Below are 22,235 nucleotides of genomic sequence, written 5' to 3' on the forward strand. Positions count from 1 at the left end.
AGTTTAAAACCAACAGTAATAGCAAGTCTCTAGTATAGTTGTCAGTCTGTAACTAGTAACTCAGTTGGAGCTTTTTGCTTTTTCCTTGAACAGTTCTTCTGGGTAGCGTTGAATCTTACTGGGGTGGAAGCCTGGGCTAAACCAAGCTCCAGCTTCATCATCTGAGCCAGCATACCTATCTGCGTAGACTGGGAGTCAGCCAAAGATTTTTTTGGTGCTACCTAGTTCCTTTGGACAGGACAGCCAGAGCAAGCAGGTCAAAAGTGTAGACCCTTTTGGTACTGTCTTTATCTGAAGATTTTAACCCCCTTTGCTATGTATGGTGTATATTGTATGGATTATCAATATCCTGTTGTCCAGGTAAGCTAAGGGCTATAATTTGTATTGTTGGTGGTGGTTTTTTTTAAGGTGCTGTTTGGTTGATGTGAAGGTTTTATGGTGGGATGAAATGCTTATAAGCTTTCTGTCTTTTGACCTGGTACCATTCAGGGCATAGATTTCTCATAGTATTTTGCTAATTTGCTATAACAGGAAGTTTGAGTTTTATAGTACTGAGGGCTGGGCAGGGGAGGTTGCTTTCAACTCTAGAAGTTCTGAAACTTCACAGAGGTTCGTGTGTGTGTGTGTGTGTGTGTGTGTGTGTGTGTGTGTGAGAGAGAGAGAGAGAGAGAGAGAGAGAGAGAGAGAGAAACAGTGGGCTTGGCATTATAAATGTAACATAACTAAGTCACCATCTCAGAGTAAACTTGAGGCTTCATTTTGAGTAGATGAGAAGCACAGATGGCAGTTTCCAAACGTTGCTGTATTTTTCAGAAAGGTAATGTACGGTAGAGGGCACCCTCTCCAAACTTAATATTTTAGACTATTTTGCGATGAGATAAGTAGTATCTTAAGTTCAATGAACTTCTTGAAGTCTAGAATCAGAAAATTTTAAGTCATTATCAAATATATTTCTACATATCTATTTCCCTTTAAATTAGTAGCAGTATAGTGAGTAAAGCTAAAGAATCCTGGATTCTGATTCAAGCTATAGTGTTAACCACCTCCATGATATGCTCAAATAGCTTCGTTTAATTTGACTTCACTGTATGTAAAATGAACGGATTAGACCAAATGATCCTTCATATGGCATGACTCTTTGAAATATTAATTGTGCTGAAAACCTAGAATAGGAAAATAAAAACAGTTAATACAGTTAATTCTGAATTACAGATCCTAGTTGTTTTCTCGGTTTGTTTTGGTTTATTTGTGTTTTCATGGCACTTAATTACTACTTTTTTCTTTCAAATGGCCATTTCTCTAATAGTTAGCTCCTAAGTTGTAGACTAGACAGAAATGCATAGGGTTAAAGGAAGTGACACACTAACCAGTACATCCTATTAGGTATTTTGGGCCTACAGGCTAAACCAGACTATTTTTATTTGGACCTGGACCTGTTGGGTAAGCTCTCCAGAGTAACACAGCTCTCATTCAGGTCTTATGCTACCAGTGTTGAAGTCAGATGGGAGGGGATGTGGTTATGTGATTATGTTTCTTCAACTGTATTCTAACACATTGGTCTATACTATGTGGTTTACTTCTATTATATATACGGGTTTCCATTATTTGAGCTATTCAAATGAAGAGTATATTACATTTACCATAATAAAATTTTGGTATATCTGTGGGTCTTACTACCTGTGGACTCAGTCTCTACTGGCATAAAACAAATAGATTGGGCTGCATAACAGTTTAAGGCTGGAAGTGTCATGAGACTACATTAGAAGCAGAGCTTCTTCAAAGTAAATATTGATGTGCTTTTGAAGGGAAACATCTGTGAACATTTTTTCTGAGACCCAACTTAGCAAAGTGAGGGACATGTAATAGCAGTCATAAAAGTAAAATTGAGAAAAAAACCTGGAAAAGCAGAAGTGTTTCCAAAGAAGATTGAAGTATCAGACATATATATGAAAAAAAAAAACAATTATAAAGTGTAGAAGAAGTTTTGAGGTAGAAAACTGGCCACCCCACAACCAATGAAGCAAAGGTTATGGGATGGATTAAAGAATTCCTGTTTAGAAATTACAACATGAGGGGCACCTGGGTAGCTCAGTAGATTTAGTGTCTGACTCTTGGTTTCGGCTCAGGTCCTGATCTCATGGGTCGTGAGATCAAGCCCCATGTGAGATCAAACCTTGGGCTCTGCACTCAGTGGGAGTCTGCTTGAATATTTTCTCCCTCTGCCCCTTCCCCTACTTGCACGCTCATGCTCTCTCTCTCTCTCTCTCAAATAAAATCTTTTCTAAAAAAGAGAAATTATGACATGTTTGCTATAAAGTCTTTTGCAGTAAAATTTGATTCATTTATAATGAAATGAACTTGCCATCCCAAATCTTTTTGGTCATTAGGATTTGGTCTTGATAAATGTCATGCTTAGTATTTGAAACACTTTGCTGGCCTTTCTCGATTTAGTAGATTTATTCTATCTGAAATTAAGGTAGCTTAGAAAGGCAGGTAATGGGATGTTAGAATTTGAGAGTACACTTTCCATTCCACCACATCAGGGAAATTAATGGGATTGAAAAAACAATTTGAAATTGAAGGATCCAAAACTATTTTACAGTCTTATTTATTAATTCAGTTAGGGTAGTAGTTTTCTTTCATTGCATTTATAAATAGGTAATAGATGGTTGTTTGCGACCTAAACTTTTATCTCAACAATGGTTACAAAATTTTCTTGCTGGTTTCTGTTATATTCTTAAACTTTGGTAAATTAAAGCTCCTCACTGGATAACATGTGCGGTTCTATACCAGTGTGTTATGCCATTAGAAATTACGGAGCATGTGACTGAACAGTATTTTTTTAAAAATTAAAGATTTTGCACCCTTTTTTTGAATTTCTCCTCAACATAAGGCAATGAAGTATTTCCAGAACTTGATCATTCATTGCTCTTGCTCGTAATAAAATCACACATGTCTTTAGAGTGTGCAATTGAAACTGGTTGTTTTATTATTATTTTTGCAGAACTAAATCTCGACCAAATCAGGTTAAAGTACAAGCAGAGTAAGTAGATAGGGGCTTGCTAGAAATGACTTACAGGACAATGACTATAGTCTCCCTACCCAGAAAAAAATCTATTCATTGAGAAACTACTCCTGAAATTATTCTTTTGGATTAAAGATTACTGCCTTTGACTGAATGGTTAGAATATAACTTGTTAGGGTGGCTTCTGTCAAAAGAAAAAAAAAACAAACAAACCCAAAACCCAGAAAACAAGTGTTGGTGAGGATGTGGAGAAGTTGGAATCCTTGTGCATTGTTGGTGGGCATATAAAATGGTGCAGCTGCTGTAGAAAACAGTATGATGGCTCCTCAAAAAATTAAAAATAGAACTACCATATGGCCCAGCAATTCCACTTCTGGGTACATACCCAAAAGATTTGGAAGCAGGGTCTCAAAGAGATACTTGTACTCAGGTTCACAGCAGCATTATTCACAACAGCCAGAAGGTGGAAGCAACAACCCAAGTGTCCATCAGTGGATGAATGAATGGATAACCAAAATATGGTATATACGCACAGTGGAACATTATTCAGTCTTAAAGATTTATTTATTAGAGAGAGTGAGAATGAGTTGGGGGGAGGGGCGGAGCTGGAGAGGGAGAGAGAGAATCTCAAGCAGATTTCCCGGACGTGGGGCTCGATCTCACGACCCTGAGATCATGACCCGAACCGAAATCATGAGTCGGATGCTCAACCAGCTGAGCCACCTAGGCGCCCCTACTCAGTCTTAAAGAAAGGAAAATTCCTACAGAATCTGTAACATGGATGAACCATGAGGATAGTTACACTCAGTGAAGTAAGCCAGTCACAAAGACAAATACCATATGATGCCACTTCTGTGAGGCACCCAGGGTTGTCAAATTCATAAAGACAGAAAGTAGAGTGGTAGTTGCCAGGGGCTCCTGAGGACAAGGAGAATGGAGAGTTATTGTTCAGTGCGTACAGAGTTTCAGTTTTAAAAAATGAAGAGCGTTCTGGCGATGGATGGTGGCAGTGGTAGCACATTATGAATATATGATATTACTGAACTGTATTCAGTTGACCCTTGAACAACACCAGTTTGAACTGCTTGGGTCCATTTCTATGTGAGGTTTTTACAGTACGGTACTGTGGATGTTTTTTCTCTCTCTCATGATGTTCTTAATAACTTCCCCCCCTCTAGCTTATGATAAGAATACAGTGTATAATACTATCTATAAAATATGTGTTCAGTGACTGTTTATGTTATCAGTAAATCTTCCAGTCAGTAGTAGGCTATTAGTACTTAAGTTTTGGGGGATTCAAAAATTATACATGGGTTTTTGACCACCTTGGGGGTCAGGTCCCCTAACCTTTGTGTTGTTCAAGGGTCAGTTGTACTTGAAAATGGCTAAGAGAGTAAATTTTATGTGTATTTTACCACAACAAAAAATATTGGAGGGGAAAATGTAGCTGTTGTTGCAAGTTAAGGGTTTGTCTTTTATCCCAGTTTTTCCTGAGGCAGTTTTACTTAACTGTCTGTCATCCGCTGAACACATTGACACTGATCATCATTTTGAGGTGAATGGGCAGTTGGAGGAAGAAGCGAGGCCATACGTTATGGGGAGGGGGGAGCTAAGTGTCCGTATTTGAGAATTTAGGACAGCCAAGTACAGCTTAAGGATATTCGGCATCTGGAAGATTGGGAGAAAGAAAGTTGCCTATCTGAAAGATCCCTTGCCTAGCGCGTGCTCGGGTCTGCAGAATGCTGCGGACTGAATCAGCCCATAGACTCTCCACTTCTTTGTGGGAAGGCGACCTTGATGTAGAGGGATATATGTGTTCTTTGATTTCTCATTCTGAGGAGTTTTTTTTTTTTTTGAGTACCTACTGTGTGCCAGACACTGTGCACAGGAATTTGGAGGTGAAGAAGACAGGAGAGTCTTCAGTAATTTATTTAGTAATAGAGACAGCATATTTTAGTATTGAAGAAACAACACACTGCAGTTTTCATAGGCTCATCAGGTATTACTGTCTCGATAATCTGGTTATTGATAAATTTGTTTACATCCCATCCCTTTCGATATTTAATATTTCCTTAATCTCAGAGAATACAGAGAGTGTACACATAATTTCAATTGTATATGTAACTCTAGTTGTCTAGACTTTGGGATATTTTAATGATACAAGAGTATGTTACCCAAATCTAGATAATTTATGAAGTAATGTTTTCTAATTTCTCTGGCCTCACCTATGTCTTAGAGTATGTTTTTGGGGGTCTTGTTCTAAAGGTTTGATTTTTAGGGACAAGAAATAAATGTGAGGGTTATTTGGGTTTTATGAACATACAAGGTCTAAAGCAGTCATTTCAAATGCTGCTCTCACCTTTTCTTTTTTTTTTCAAGAATGAGTTCTATAAAACTGATCCCTGCCTAAACTAGAGAAAAGAAGCGAGGAAATAATAGAGTTAGCCTTAATTTGGCTTCATTTCTACCAATGGGAATGTGGGGGCAAAGGATATTAAAGTGGCATTGTGTCAGAGATGCTTCTGGGAAGGTATTTAATATCTATTAGGTGTAAATTGTTATTTACACTTCGGGTTATTGTGTGGGGGTGTGCTGTGAAAAGCTTTTATACTGACAAGTTTTTATTATTGCAGGAAATGCTGTCCCTTTAATGTTGCTTTTCACTTGGGTGTCAGAGGCAGCCTGGGAAAGTATGAGCAAAACCTGCCTTCCAGCCAGGGACTGTTGGATCTGCTTTTATAGCATTGCTGGTGCGTGGGTGGAAGTTACGGAAGTTGAGTCACATCTAATGTAAAATTGTGAAGAGCAAAAGCACCTAAAGTTGTGTGTTTTTTTTTTTAAATCAGTGAGTATTATTTTGTCTAGAATCTGAACTATTCTAATCAAGTTGAAAATAAGGCCTTTCTCCTACTCTCTGTACATCTTCCTTTCAGCCTCAAATTTCTAAGATACTGAAGTGAATTTATAAATTCAAACATATTTCCAAGTACCTTTTTGGAAGAAAAGAACACTTTTCTAATGTTTTGATAACCACATGGATGCTCTTCATTCTTAGGTACCCATGTATCTAAAATAAATGAATAGAGATAGAAATCAAGGCATTATAGCTTGATTTCAGCAAACATTTCTTCACTACTGTGTATTTTAGGCATTGCATTAGGAACTGGGGAGATGGTATGCAACACACAGTTCCTACTGTCAGACTGCTCATCATCAAGTCATACCCCCAACAGTTAAGAACCGTGGGCTAGGCACTAAGGCATAGGGAAAAGGGGGACCTAACCCAGATGTGGGAGCAGGTAGGGTCAGGACAAGCTCTAGGGCAGGGGATCCCTGAAGTGAGCTTTGCAGGAAGAATTCACCAATTAGCCAGATAGAAGGCCCTGTTCAAGGGAGTAAGAACATGAAACAGAAAAGAACAGAAACATGGTATCGTTGAGGAATGTGGCTCAGTGTGCTAGGAGCAGAGGAGTGGTGGCAGCAGGAGGGGAAGCAGGGACTCCGATTCGGGACAGTGAGGCTAGGTTATGTGGTAGGCACCTACTTAAGAGTTAGGACTTTCCCCTCTTTTAGCCTGTGGGGAATAGTTGAGGATTTTAATCAGGGAAATGGCATGATGGGATTTACACTTGGAAGGAGGTCCCTGGCAGTGATGAGCAGCGCAGATAGCAAGAGTGGTAGACTGGAGGCAGAGGGACAAGTAGGAGGCTAGATACAAAATAATATGGCCAGAACTGAGTTTGTGGTGCTAGGGACAGAAAGAAAGGGCAGATTTCACAGAACTCAAAAGGACTTGCTTCTGGTTTGGTGTGGTGTTGAGTGAGAAGGAGGATCTTGGAAGGATCCCAGAAATTCCATCCCAGAAAATACCCTGGAATGAGTTGTTCATTGGTACACTACAGGGCACATTCAGCCACTAGGGGACTCCAGTTGTTTTGCTGGGTCAGATGCAAGGCTGTTCAATTGCTCTTCTCTCTTCTTGGGCATCGGGGAGCAAATTGTCTTCTATAATGCCAGCCTTGAAAGTCAGGGACACACTTCAAAATATCCTTGAGTATGTCCTGTTATTCGGTGAGTTTATGAAAATCATTGTAATTTTTATTTTGACATTAGCTCATACTAACTCTTTCTTGTGGTTGTGACTATTGTAAGCTTATTATTTGCAGTGTAAAATGTTGGTCCTGCATGTGCAAAGGACGCATGAATACCAGGCCAAAGGAAACTTGTGTCCTGGCGCTAGTCCTGGGCTTTTTGCATGTAGAGATTCCTCATCTGCCTCTTTATTAAAAAAAAAAAAAAAAAAAAAATTTTTTTCCTTGGGGCCTTGTTGTCTGCCTTTATGTATGGAGGCTGCAGTCACACACAAGCTTCAAGATAACCACAGCTTTCATAACGGTAGTGTGTGTGTGTGTGTGTGTGTGTGTAGTGTGTGTGTGTGTGGTGTGTGTGTGTGTGTGTGAGAGAGAGAGAGAGAGAGAGAGAGAGAGATGGGGAGTGGGGGAGTCCGTCTTGCTCAGGGTTTTCTGCCCCTAGCACTAGATGGACTAGTGGATTCAGAGAATGGTATACAGTGATTCGCAGATTTAATTTCTTATATTAGAACTGAAAACATAAATAATTATCCCATAAATGTGATTTAGATTTTTTTGAAAAGTACACTGGGTTGCCTTTGCTTCCGGTGAAACTCACCTACCTCTTTTCTGCTTACTCTGTATTTTTAAAAAATTTGACTGTGGTTTTATCTCCTAATTGGCTTTTCAGTCGCAAACTCAGAAATGCAGTATGTCCTATCTTCTAGATCATTTCTAAAAATGTTAAATAAGAACAAGCCTAGTACTGATCCATTCCTTTTCTCAGAGTGATATTTTTTTCCCCTAATGTTTAAAGATCCCATTCTTTGGTACATATTTCTTTATGCATTGTGGATTATACCAGAAGTATGCAGATATCTGTAAAATGCCCAGAATAGTGCCTGACTTATTGTAAGTATTCAGTAAATAGCTATGATTATGCCAGTTTCTGCAGGTTCTCCAGATTGGTAGTTTTTGTATTCTTTTTAGAATTTTTGTTAAAATGATTATTAATTTGGGTAGGAGCATGATGATGTTATATTGGCAATGTGCCAACCCACATTATTATACAGTACATTTTAAAAAGGTTGGTTATGCATTTTGTCAGATCCTCATAACGATAGCAAAACACGGTGTATTCTCAGTGTGATTTGTGATTTTACTTTACTTTTTTTTTGATTTGTGATTTTAAATCTTGATTTCTTTAGTGTGTTTATCTTAAATATAGGAAGCTTAATTTTAGAATTAATCTCTTTGCCTTTGGGTAATCTCTTAGAGATTATAACAATAAATACCAAAATGAAAATATAAATAAAATCCTTTAGAATAGGATCTTGTTTATTAGAATACTAAAAAATGGGAAATCTTCGTTTTTATGAGATAAATGATAAACACCATAAACATCATCTACACAGATTATTTTATTTGAAAATTTACTAATTTAAAGTAGGGAGATTATGGAATTTGTATTTGGAAGTTAAAGACTTAAGATCAGTTGTAAAGGGCAGAATCAGGACTTAGACCAAGACTTCCAGACTGAATCACCCCTTTATGCTTTTTTCATTATGTCATTTTAATAAGAGAATGTTAAACTCTTATGTTCAGTAAATGTTCTTACAAATCTTTTATATCTATAGTGCTCTGTAGTAACAATTACTCTTTACAGTAATGACACAGGTGCCCAGTGTGTATATAGGAAAGGGTTATGATTTTCAGGAGAGGCTGAAATCCAGAAGCCCTGGGGAAACACAAAGGGTGGCTTCTGTTAACCAGAATTTACAATGAAACTGGAAGCCTTCAGCAGTCAAATCTGTATGTACTTTTGTATACAGCTTCAGTTCCTTAAACAGACATGTTTATAGACACCTTTTCCAGAATCCCCAGGTTTTTTACAGTAGAAAAAATAAGCACTTAGATCACCTTCTTCCTCTCTTTTCGTCCTTTGCGGTCATTAGACTGATTTAGGACAGGCAGGTTCTTGCCCTTTCTCATTCCTTTGAAAACCCTCCTGTAAGTGGTCATTCAGCAGCTTTTCACATCTTTCATTAAATCTCCTACATCTGTAAACTGTACATCAGTGGAAATGTTTTTTTAAAAATAATTTTTGTTTCATTTCTTATTTATGATTAGATATTCACGGGTGGAATACTTTAAACCTGTATTAACTATGCTGAGCTGCTATGAATGCTTCCAGTGCTATATAATTAATGCCCCCATAGCAGATATTCATTCCTTAAAATATGCCTGCACATGGCGCCTGCCCCTCCCTCCCTCTCTCTCTCCCCCTCCTTCCCTTCTACACACACACACACACACACACACACACGCGTGCGCAAAGCACACACCAAACTGCCATTCTCCAGCAGGCCTGTTTTCTGGAGTTGGGAGATGTCAGCCGTCCGGGAGGGGTGGGGGGAGGAGGAAGAGGTGGGGCTCCACTCTGATTAATTACCTTAGGCATTCAGGGGTGGGGCTTCCTTCAGCCATCTGCCTGAGATATGGGAGGGAGCTGGAGAGAGAAGGAGGGGGAGAGGCTGCCAGAGAGGAAGAGAAAAGAAAGGAAGAAACGCTAGAAAGAAAAAGGAAGGGGAACGGGATAAAGGGAGATCAGTAGCCTGCCCCAAAATAGCTAGCCTGGGGGGGGCGGGGGGAGCTGTGGAGGTGCGCCCCAGCAGGACTGCCCTGAAGGGCTCATCCTCCGTGCCGTTTGGTTTATGGAGGAAAAGAAAATGGTCACTCAGGTAAGATTTGTGTTTCCTCCGCGTGCCTCTTTTCTGGTTTCTGGGATCTAAATAAAGACCTGGGGGTCGGGCGTAGTAGGCAGAGTTTTAATAATGATTGCCTTCGCAGAGAAGGCCAGATTTATTGTTATCAACTGAAAAGTGTTAGTCTGTGTCTGCTGAGTGTGTGCCTGTGTGTGTGTGCCTGTGTGCGCGTGTGCACGCGCGTGTGAGTGTGTGCCTGTGTGTGTGTGAGTGTGTGCCTGTGCGTGTGCTGGATCCATATCCTTTTTTCTCTCCCCCTCCCTCAGCTCCATAGCAGATTCCTGTTTCCTGTACTGTGCAGCTGTAGCTCAGGAAAGACCCTGTGGGGATTTGTCTACCTCTTTGTCTTGGTTCTGAGAAGAGGGAGGGAGAGAAGCTGCAGAGGTAGGAAGAGATTCTTACAGACTGCCAAAAAGAGGGGAAAGGGATTGACTTCCTTTTAAGAATTGCAGAAGAATTTGTGTTCTAGGGAAATCTGATTCCTGATTCACTGTGGTTTCTCAGGATTGGCTATGGAATTGCCGTTCTGCTGCCTTCTCTGTAAATGGCTTATTAAAAATGAAGGCTAGAAAAATAGGCTTCATCTTCATGGCTTTGTTACTGGCAAAGAATGTTTTCAGTGGGAACCATGGGAATATCCAGGTGTAGCAGAGGCAGGTAGAGCCCTCTGTGAGAGGAGAACAAATCTGAATGTATAAATGACAACCACACGGGCAGTAAAAGGCATTTGAAGGAGAGGGAGTAGGAAATGGAAGATCTCTTTCTCTCTCTCGCTCGCTCTCTCTCTTCTGCCTGTCTTTGGTTATGCCAGGCAATATCTAATCTGCATTTTAGCAAGTCATTCCTGACAAATGGAAAGGTGAATACTCTACCACGGTTCCCCCGGCCGTGCTCTTTTTCTCGTTGGCACCCTCTGCATGTTCCTTTTACCCTTTATCTTTACACATAGGTTGAGAGGGAATGATGAGACTGCAATTGATCAGTGAAATCATTTGCACGGGGGAGCGTTCCTGTCCTTTAGGCTCAGACTTAGGATCAGTGTCACTCCAGGCTTTTATGCTCTGTAGGGAAATTTCATCACTGGACAGTGCTTTCCTTTTAAGGAGTTTGCCCTTTTTTTTTTGTATTCTCTCTTCTCATTTCCTCTCCGAGTCACCACCGGAGGGCGAGAGAGTCGGCTAGCTATCTGGATAGAGGCATCATTTTAGGAGCAGGAACACTGTTCCGTTAAATGTTATATAATGCCCTGCAGTGCTGTTTGGAAGGAGGGAAAGCACTAGGGCGATTCTGCCGACGTGACCTAGAAGGAAGGGAAGTTCCAAAGAATATATGTTTCCAAAGTGATTTTTCACCAGATCTGAGTTTGGAGATTATCAAGAAACCCTCCTTTTGGAAAAGGGAGAAACCTTTGAAATATTTTCTCTTCCGTTTCTTATCCCTTTGTTGTTAGCCTAATTAACTCTTTAGAAATACTGCTTTACTTTTTAAAAATTTCCATAAAAGAGAAGACCTATTTCTGGATTCTCTTTGTTGCTTGGGAGATGATACTTCTTAACCTTGGAGCCCTCATTCAATTTTCATTAACTGGCACTATTACAGGACGACAGCTCTCTTCTTTCTCAGCTGTTACTGGGAGGGCTTTCCAACTACTTGACTTTTCATTATATATATTTTTAAATCAGTGAAAGAGTTCTCTAAACTAGTACTTTTTCTAATCAGAGGGTTTCTGTGGCCTCTTGGAATGTGTGCCCTTCGTTTCTGGAGGAGCTGGGTGAGCATGTGTAAGCACAAGTTAGAATGCACATGCTCATGCACACTTCATATTGCAGTCTGAAGAACTGGTATTTAAGAGAACTGTGGTCTTAGCAGCAAAGCAGAAGAGAGAAATAAGAATTGGAAAGAAGGATTTCTTGGTGGTTAAGAATTCTAAGGGATAAATTAAAATCACTGTGGTTGTCTCAGGATGTGCTGGATGCTGAGAGAAGGAAGTTGCTCATTTTTCCCATCCCGAATTTCTATAACTGGGAAGTACAGAGTATCAGATTTGTGGATTTTCAGTATGTATGCCAGCATATTTGTTTTGGTACATATTCTTTCTGTGTAATATAACATACATGGTTCTTAGTAATCTAGAAAAAAAAATCAAAGGAAGTAACTGGATGGGCCAAATCTTTGTCCTTACAATAAGGTTTTGGGTTTTTTTATTTGTTTGTTTTGGTTTTTGTTTTTCAAGCTAGACACCTAATCCCAATATTTGATAATGATTTGTCAGATAAACTTTCTGAATATAAAATGTCTGTGCTGTTCAGGGTTTGGTTATCAAAGTTAAATGGCTAATTATGGTGTTTAGTGCCTTGACTAGTATATTAAGAAAGGTATTTGGATATATTTTTATCATTTGGTCACCTAGGTTCTTTGCATATTGGATCCTGACATTTCTGTATCCCTTTATTTTAAATTAGTTGCTCACTTTGATGGAAGAAGGGCGAAGTGGATGACAATATTAGACCCATATCAATAGTTGCACCTTATTATTTTATTGGCTCTAGTTTTATAAGGCCAGTTCTCGGGGTAATTAGCGAACTGCTCTGTCATTTACAATAGGTAATCAGTGTTTTGCTTTAAAAAAAAAGCAAATGACAATTTAATCACAAAATTCTAATATTCTAGGGGCGCCTGGGTGGCTCAGATGGTTAAGTGTCTGCCTTCGGCTCAGGTCATGATCCCAGGGTCCTGGGATCGAGTCCCGCGTTGGGCTCCCTGCTCCTTGGGAGCCTGCTTCTCCCTCTGTCTCTCTCTCTCTCTCTCACTCTCATGAATGAATAAATAAATAAATAAATAAATAAATAAATAAATAAATAAATAAAATCTTTTAAAAAATTCTAATATTCTAGACAGACATGCTCTTGTGACTTTTTAAAATACAACTTTAGGTGTATCCGTTGTTCATGTAAATGTCGTAGGAGTTTTTCACTGAGATACTTTGTTATTTCTGAGTATGTGAACGAAATTATTGCATCTCTTCACATCTATAAAAACAATGTAGAATAAAAGGAAGGAAAAGAGAAGTTATTCTTGTAATATGTGTAAAATTAGAAAAACAAAATTGCAAATGACTTCAATTAATAAAAAAAAATGTTTAGCCAGACTCAGACTCAGTTATACTGTTTGTTGTTGAAAGGAAAAGTATACCAGGCAGAGAGGAAAAGATCTTACAGTATGGATGTGAAAGAAAATTTTTGTACTCCTATAGTGTAAGACTGCCAGTTTCTGTGGAACACAAAGCCCTCCCTTTCTTGGACAGCTCAGTGCTTTGCTGGCATTTTCTTCAAAATCTGTTTTCCATCAGGACTGAGAGGAGGGAAGGTGTTAAGAATAAGGGAGGTTGGAAAGGGGGTTGCTGTTCCTTTAAATAGTGCAGTGAGCCCATGTGGCAGCAGGCCGGCTCTGGAGTGTATTCTTTTGTAATGAATCACCAGTTCCATTGTCTGCTATCTCCCCTCTCTGTAGCTGCAAGGCTGAAGCCTTTCACCTGAGTTGCTGCCCCTTCGCTCTTCTGTTCCAGGGTGGTTGGGAGAAAAGAAGAGGGAGGGTATTTTATGCTTTAATTAAAGACAGATAACAGAGCAGGTATGTTTTGCTTTGTTTCATTTTCCCCTATCCTTTCTGTGTTTGTTTTTTTGAAATGAGTTGGAGTAGGGAATCAGTTCTGTGATCTAGCTTAAGCATATTCCATTTTTCTGTGGATTTTGAAAGTGCTCGTGATTATTTAGTCTCCATTTTGTGGCATTGCTTTAAAGTGATTCCATTCGCTTGCCTGCCAATTCCACCAAACCTCATCCCACCCTTCATCCACAGAGCTTCAGCCCACACTGTTTGTTTTGGCACACTTTCCACTTTCTATGGGCTGCACAGGACGCTGGGAAGTTGGGGGTAGGTGCAGATTGTGGGTTGGAGACTAATTTATGTTACTTTACAATGAACCAAAAAAAGCCTCACTTTTTCCAGAGATTTGGTTTCTCTCTGAATTTTTCTACACTGCTCCATATCTTCAGTTACAACCATTGCCTTGCCAGAGCCAAAATGGACTCTTGAAAAATATTGCTATGCTTAAAATTACTAAGCTTTCCTGAAAAGATACCCAGAATTGCGTAAATGTGATTAAATCTGAGCAATTTTGACTCGTTAGATGATTTTTCTTCCCAGTCATCCCCGTGCCCCCACCCCCACCACCCCTTCTTTGCCCCTTCTCTTTTTTTTAACTTCACCTTTCTCCTTAGTTTTACAGTTGAGGCTCAGTAAGCTTAGTGTTTGATAATCTACTATTCAATAAGTTTTTATGGCCATCGAGGACATCTCCATGTTGCAAGGTAAAGGACACTCATCCCTGTCTCCGTGATAGGGCATGGCGGAAAGGCCTGGTTTTGTTCCTCTAGTTTACTGTTTTTGCCTGAAAATTTTCAAACTCATATATCTACACAGATGGCCATGTGAAAACAGTTTCATCTCTCTTTTGACTTCTGTTTTGTGGATCAGTCACGTTTTAACATCTTTGTATAATTCCTTACCTCGGGTTGTTTCTTGGGCTTCGCTAGATGACACTCGGGTCATCGCCAGGAACCAGTCACAGAGCTGATACCGCCGCTCTGCCCAGAGGCCTCTTTCTGGTGTACTGTTCCTCTCTGGAACCTGACATTGTTGGTGTCCCAAGGCATTCCCTTCTGCAGCCATAATCCCTCGCTCTTTCTGTTTCATCATTCCAGAACCACTGTCCAATCTTTCTTTTAAGCTTCCTTCACAGCGCTTGGTCTGTGAAATCCAACAAACCCAAACGGGACGCACCCCTGCTGTACATGCTGTGCTGTGTTGAATGCAGCGACTTTATGATTGGGCATCGGTACTCAGTGGCCAGGCTAAGTGTTAGGAACGCTGCGGTCTGCCATGCTGTAGTGTTGCTGTTTCCCGGATGCTTAAATGTGCTTCTGTTTCTATTAGAAGGATGACATTCAGGAAACCTTAGAATAATTCGTTAGAGGTCATTGACAGAGTGAATTATTTAAAGTGCAAGTCTGATTTTGTCACTCCTGTGCTTTAAACCTTCCCAGCTGTTGCCCTCCAGACTCAGAATAAAATCCAGTGTCCTTACTCTGGTCTCTGAGGCTCTGCGTGGTCAGGAACCTTCCTGTCTCCCCAGACTTCTCTCCAGGGGCCAGTGACGCTGGCTTCTTTGCTAGTCTCAACACACCCTGTATCCTCCTGCTCTGGGCCTTTTCTCTCAGCCTGAAATGCTCTTCCCCCAGATAACCACAGGGCTTCTCATGGGAGAGCACTCCCTTGACAGGCCCATCTCAGCTGAACTCCCCTATACCCATAGGCTGCTTTTTCTTCACTTAACACTGATTGTAGTGCTTATCATTACTATGCTTGTTCATTTTCTGTGCCACCAACCCCTTCAAAGACTATAAGCCCTGCGAGGTCAGGGACCTTGTCAGCAGTCTGCTGTATACTCAGTGTCTGGCATGTAGTCATAATGTAGTCATAATATAGCTAATCAGCTAATCCTTATATATAGGATGTGGTACTATCAGGTACTGTGCTAAACCCTTTATCTACATTAACTCATTAAAATCCTCTCCACAACCCTATCATTATCCCTTTGGTATAGAAGAGGAAACCGAGACATAAAATGGTTAGGTAACTTGCCCAAGTTTAGACAGCTGCTAAGAGATGTGAAGATTCATATCCATAGACTGGCTTGGGAATCCACACTCTAAACCATAGTACCCCAGTGCCTCTTGTAGGTATTACATATTCAGTACATGTTTGTTGAATGTGTGAATGAATTAATTTAGTTGAGACTCTCTGATTCACTTCTGGAATTTCCATCTCTGACTTACTCAAGGCTTTGATAGAATATAGTTGAGCCTTGAACAACACAGGTTTGAACTGCACACACCTACTTAATGCGGATTTTTTCAATAAGTACAGTATATTGTAAATCTATTTTCTCCTCCTTAAGGTTTTCCTAATTTCTTTTCTCTGGCTTACTTGATTATAAGAATACAGCACATAGTACATATAACATACAATATATGTGTTAATTGACTGTTAATGGTAAAGCTTCTGTCAACAGTAAACCATCAGTAAAGTTTTTGGAGAGTCAAAAAATACGCAGATTTTTGACAGTTGTGGGGGCAGAGGCAGGGTAGGCATCCCAACCTCCACATTGTTCAAGGGTCAACTGTACATGCAATAATGTACATACAATGCATACCTTACATGCACAATAACATACATACTCGCGGTAACACAACAACAACATAATTTACATACATAATCATTATTGTGGTCATATACATCATTGTCATCATATCATACATCACTGTCAATCTCTTTTTTAAAAAGATTTTATTTATTTGAGAGAGAGACACAGAGACAGAGCAAGCAGGGGGAGGGGCAGAGGGAAAGGGACAAGCAGACTTCCTGCTGAGGAGGGAACTTGATGCGGGGCTTGATCCCAAGACCCTGAGACTGTGACCTGAGCCTAAGGCAGACACTTAACCGACTGAGCCACCCAGGTGCCCCTTGTCAGTCTCTTTTGGAGATAGGTGGTATTTTTTCCCATACATTACACTTCGAGATTTGAGAGATCAGGCACCTGGGTGGCTCTAGGTACAGCGATAGGTTTCAAACTTCAATCTGTTTAATTCTGTATCTGCATACTCTTCCGTTGTACTAGAACAGCCTCATAAGATAAATAGTTCCGGGGCGCCTGGGTGGCTCAGTTGGTTAAGCGACTGCCTTCGGCTCAGGTCATGATCCTGGAGTCCCGGGATCGAGTCCCACATCGGGCTCCCTGCTCGGCAGGGAGTCTGCTTCTCCCTCTGACCCTCTTCCCTCTCATGCTCTCTCTCATTCTCTCTCTCTCAAATAAATAAATAAAATCTTTAAAAAAAAAAAAGATAAATAGTTCCATTGTTGGCCATTAAAAGGTAGAAGAGTTTTCCTTACAGCAAGCTGTTTTCATTAGGGTTTTCTCACCTCACCTCTGTCATCCAGAGTCACATAGAGAGATTTAATCTCCCTTCATGAAAGCTAAATATCTGAAGATAACTGCTAAGTGTTCCCTTTCATCTTCTGTCCTTTTTGCATTTCTTACCTACTTCCTCGCATTAGTCCTCACAGATAGAAAACATACAGTTTCCAGAGACTTGACTGTCTTGGACTGATTTTTTCAATTTCTGTGAATGATTTACCATTTATATCTAATTACTAAGTATAATATCAGTTGAGTATTAAAGATCATATCTTTATTATAAATTTTGTTTTTTGATGTGTTTTGATTTTACTCAGTTTTCATAGCTTATTGATCATGTAGTGTTATCAGCAATTTATAATTTCAAAAATGAGGGGATCTCTTAAGTAGAATATTATTTTTCTTCTCCATAGTAAAGCTATGCAGGCTGTCAGCTGTTCGGCAAGAATCTACCCATCTTCTTAGGTCTTGCTCAGATCCCTCAAAGGTTAACTAACAATGAAATTTTCACTTTTTAAAATTATTTTTTAGAAATACTGTTTCAAAGATGACAGTTGGACTGACAAATAACATACTGAAAATCAGCAAAAGTAAATATAACTTCCCTTGAGATGTTGAAATTGTATCAAAATATGTTGAAAAAACAAAATTAGGAATAATAAGAGCCTTTTCACTTGATAGCAACAGTAAAACACTATCTTGTTTTTCTGTTGAGAATAGAGGTAAAATACAACCAAAAGATGACTTCAACCCTTGAAAAATATTCTGTAATAATACTTACTATAAATCACATATCATAGCAATAATCTTAGATTCCCTTCCTTTGGCATATTCTTTTCATCCTGCCTCTTGAATTCTTTCAAAGCACTATCAGTTTCAGAACATTAGAATATTTCTTATTTAATTAAGGCTCAGGAAATAAGTATGGCTAGTCTTACTGTAAACAAAAGGAAATGCAGTTTTTAAAATTGTAACTTTGATATTTAATTCTTTCATAATTATAGGATAAAGTAATCAGATTTTGATATTTCGTATATAAAGGAATGTTTAAGTAGAAAATATGAAAATGGAAATCAATAATTGTTTTATGAAATTATAAAATAATGCTTTATATCCATAAATAAGAGAACTATATTTTTATCTGATACTGATTCTGAGATTCCTTGTAAAAAGTTCTGAAGAGACAAACTGAGGCATAAGTGAAGGAGATGAAATTTTCTGAAAGATCAGAACCCACAAACTTTCTGCTAATGGCTTGATAGTAAATATTTTTGGTTTTGCGGGCCATGGTGTTTCTGTCACAACTATTCAGCTCTGCTGTTGAAACATGAAAGAAGTTCTAGACGATACATAAATGAATGAGTGTGGCCGTGTTCCAGTAAAACTTTATTTATAGACACTGAAATGTGAATTTCATATAATTTCCATGTGTCACAAAATATTCTTCTTTAGAATTTTTTTCGCTATTTAAAAATATAAAAACCATGCTTGGCATTTAGATCGTACAAAAACAGGTGGTGGTCTGCCTTTAGACCAGAGTCATAGTTTGCCAACCCCTGACTTAGAGGGATGCGGGTCTTCCCTCCTTTACTAATAGCGGGAAGGTTTTCTCACAGAGGTTGATGAACAGGGGCAGGGACACAGTTCCTAGCGGTTTTGACGTGCCATCTTGGGTCCCTGTTAAAGTGAAACCCTTGACTTGCTCTCTCATTTTCCCCCAGAAAATATGAAAATTCTTCCCCCTTTTTCCTTCCATTCTACCCCCAAATCTGAGCCATTTGCGGTCCCCAAATGTGTCATATTTTATACCTTCCTATTTTTCATAGTTTTTCATATACAATTACTTTGAGCCAGAATACCTTTCTCTCCAACATGGTTAATTTCTTTTTTTAGGATATTGGTCTCTAGTTTTCTTTTTTTTTAAGATTTTATTTATTTGACAGAGAGAGACAGCGAGAGAGGGAATACAAGCAGGGGGAGTGGGAGAGGGAGAAGCAGGCTTCCTGCGGAGCAGGGAGCCTGATGGCGGGCTGGATCCCAGGACTCTGGGATCATGACCTGAGCCAAAGGCAGACGCTTAACCCACTGAGCCACCCAGGCGCCCCAGCATGGTTAATTTCTTGCCTTAAAAGTTCAGCTTTACCTTGCCCTGTCTCATAGGGTTGTCCCTTTTTTGTGCTTCATTGGCATTGTGTATATATTGCTCTCTTAGCCCATGCTATGCAGTGTTGTTGTTGTGAGTATATTTATCTGTTTTTTTCCATCAGACTAGTTTCTTTCAGGATTGCCACTATCCGCCAATGTTCATTATCGTATCTGGTTCAATCTGGTTCAATCTGGTATCTAGTAGATACTTTGTGATTGAATTGATGGATTTTAACTTGTTAATTCATTAACAGGGTTCTCTTTTGAAATGAAAAATAAGAGAGTTAAATTGGGTAATCACACACATCCTAGTGCTTATTAAATCAGTTAACACTTAAAATATAAGTGTCATTTTAGATATGGATGCTTTATTTGGCTAGAGGAAAGGAGGATTTGGGAGTAAACAGTTATTTGGGGAATACACAAATCTTTTATAGATGTTCTAGTGGAAGGCAGTATATATCTAAAAGATAGCATGCAGATAAGTGGCATAGGAGCTCCAGTCTCCAGGGAAGCCAGGAAAGGGGGAAGAAGAGCATGGCCCCAACCAGTGGGAAGGGCAAAGAGAAGCAGGAAGGTGAGAGTGAAATTTTAGGGTTTGGCAAACCGTTATAAGTATATTAAATGTGAGTATATTCAGTAGTGCCGTCTCCTTTTCCTTCTACTCAAGATGACCAAGAGTTAGATTCTTTGCATACTACTTTGGAAAAGCTGTCAATACAAATATATATTAGACCATGACCATTCCATGTCATCTTCAAGGCTCACTGTTCATTGTTTTATAGTCTTTCTTCCTCTGTATATTTCCTTTTGGATAGTTTCTTTTATGGTATTACCAAGTGTGCTAATTTTTTCTTCTGAAATGTCTAATCTGCCATTAATCCAAGCCACTGGGTGGTTGGTTGGTTGGTTGGTTTTTAATCTCAGACATTATAGTTTCTGTCTCTGGAATTTGATGTGGGTCTTTTATATATATATATCTTCCATGTTTCTTAACATGCTCAATTTTTCTTTTACATACAGTTTTTCTTGAACGTGTGGAATACAAATGTTTTAATATTCTCATCTGGTAATTCTAACATCTGTATTAGTTCTGGATCATTTATTATTGATTTTTCTCATCATTATGGATTGTATTTTTCTGCTTGTTTGCATGCCTGGTAATTTTTGATTGGATACCAGACACTGAATTTTTTACCTTGCTGGAAGCTAGATATTTATATTTTTATATATGTTCTTGAGCATTGTCTGCAGCACAGCTGAGTTTCTTAGAAATGGTGTACTCCTTTCAGGTCTTATTTTTAAGTTTTATTAGAAAGGTTCAGAGCTGTGTTTAGTTTCTGCCTAATTTTTCTTCACTGTTGAGGCACAAGACACTTAGTACTCTACCTGATGTTTCTTAAATTATCAGGTTTTCCACTGTCATCATTGGGAACAGGCTCTATTCCTAGCACTGTGTGATCTCCTGTCATTAGTCCCTCCAACTCCTTCAGGTGGTCGTTTCTCCAGCCTCAAGTAGCTCCTCACACACATGCAGTGATCATGACTTAACTGAGTATTTCAGGGCAACCCTCTGTACCTCTTCAGAGTTCTCTCTTTGTGCAGGTTTCTCTTCTGTGGCACTCTTCCCTGGGAACTCTAGCTCCCCTAGACTTCCAGCTCCGAGTCTTCAACTCATGGCAACCCCCTGCTCCCACCCTCCTTCCCCTCTGTCCGTGCCACAGCCTGGAAGCTTTCTCTAAGCAGTAAGCTGGGCAGTTACAAATCACCTTGGTTTTTCCTGTCTCGGGGATCAGTGTCCTTTTTTGCCTAACATACAGTGTCTTGAGTGCTGTTGTTTCATGTATTTTTTTTTTTTCTGGGTTTTGTTTCTTTTGTTTTGAGGCAGCAAGGTAAGTCCGGTTCTTATTACTCCATCTTGACTGGAAGCAGAAGTGAGACCAGTTATTTTTAAATGAAAACTAAGTGTTATCTCATTTAATATATTCCTAATTTATGAATGAAAACTCAGTTGAACAGTAAATACCAGGAGTATTGGAGAATGCATATATGTATAAATAATTAAAATACAAGGTGGAACATGGTAAATTCCATGAATACGATGTCAGTAAACTACCATTATAAGTTCAGATGAGGAAAGAATTAGTTTGGGAAGTTTGGCAGCAGCTTTGGGTGAGAGGAAAGGGGTGTGTGTGTGTGTGTGTGTGTGTGTGTGTGTGTTATGCAAGATGTTTATATGAATCTAGAACCAAATTCTTGAGTACTGAATGAGATTCAGAGGGAGTCTAGGACTGATTTAATTAAAGGTAAAAATAGTTCTTTAACAAAAATATATGGACAAGATCACAGGAGAAATAGGGTTTCTATGTTTTTATAGTTTAGCATGCTTTGTGGTTTGTTGTGGAAAAGGAAAAAGATTCTTTTCTCCTGTGTATTACCAATTAACTGCAATTCTTGCAGAATAGGGAGGGAGAAAAATCAAAGTACCATTTGTTCACTCAGTGTAGAAGATAGGGTACTTTGGACTGTGGAAATGATGATTATTGTTCTAAAATGTATGGAACTTTAGAAACCCTCAGTAAAGCAGTAGTTAGACTTTTAGCCATTGCTCTTTCACCGGTTTTCACGTTCTCTGGAAATTTCAGTGGGGAGAGGGTGCTGTGTAATGCATTGCACATATTAAAGAATGTAGATGGCACTGCTTAGAGTTTTCTTAATTTCAGGTGACATGATTGTCAGTCATTTGCTAGCAGAGAGCAACAGAGCAAGAATTCACCTACATATATGCTTTCAAGTCTTCTCTCTTGAGGAACCAGGAGGGTTTTGAGAAACTGGGAACGTATGTGCTTTGTTTGGGTTAATTTCAGTTCACGTGTGTGTTGTTGTTTTTAAGATTTTATTTATTTGACAGAGAGAGACTCAGCGAGAGAGGGAACACAAGCAGGGGGGAGTGGGAGAGGGAGAAGCAGGCTTCCTGCTGAGCAGGGAGCCCTATGCGGGGCCCAATCCCAGAACCCTGGGATCATGACCTGAGCCGAAGGCAGATGCTTAACGACTGAGCCACCCAGGCGCCCCTCACCTGTGTTTTTATATAAAGCCTTTAGTAAGAAGAATGTGGTTGTTTTCCCCGTTTATGTTGATGTAACTGTTTATGTGAAAAAGAGCGTGAAGATCTTTAAGGTTAGAGCTCAGCT

The 22,235-nt window shown here is 39.4% G+C and overlaps 1 protein-coding gene across 14 annotated transcripts in view; it reads left to right on the plus strand.

The window, feature by feature from the left end:
* RBFOX2 (RNA binding fox-1 homolog 2) overlaps positions 1–22,235 on the plus strand; it is a 281,421-nt gene that overhangs the window by 172,888 nt on the left and 86,298 nt on the right. The window contains exon 1 of one of the 14 annotated variants that reach the window (XM_073900310.1): positions 9,563–9,836. The exons of the other annotated variants lie outside the window; for them this stretch is intronic. Coding sequence (XP_073756411.1) covers positions 9,810–9,836 — 27 coding nt within the window. The 5' untranslated portion in view covers positions 9,563–9,809. Of the gene's footprint in view, positions 1–9,562; positions 9,837–22,235 lie in introns of those variants that run through there. 14 annotated transcript variants of the gene reach the window in all.

Source organism: Callorhinus ursinus, unplaced genomic scaffold (genome assembly GCF_003265705.2).
Source record: "Callorhinus ursinus isolate GAN/ISIS: 27379988/994484 unplaced genomic scaffold, GSC_fseal_2.0 scaffold14, whole genome shotgun sequence".
Lineage (NCBI taxonomy): Eukaryota > Metazoa > Chordata > Mammalia > Carnivora > Otariidae > Callorhinus > Callorhinus ursinus.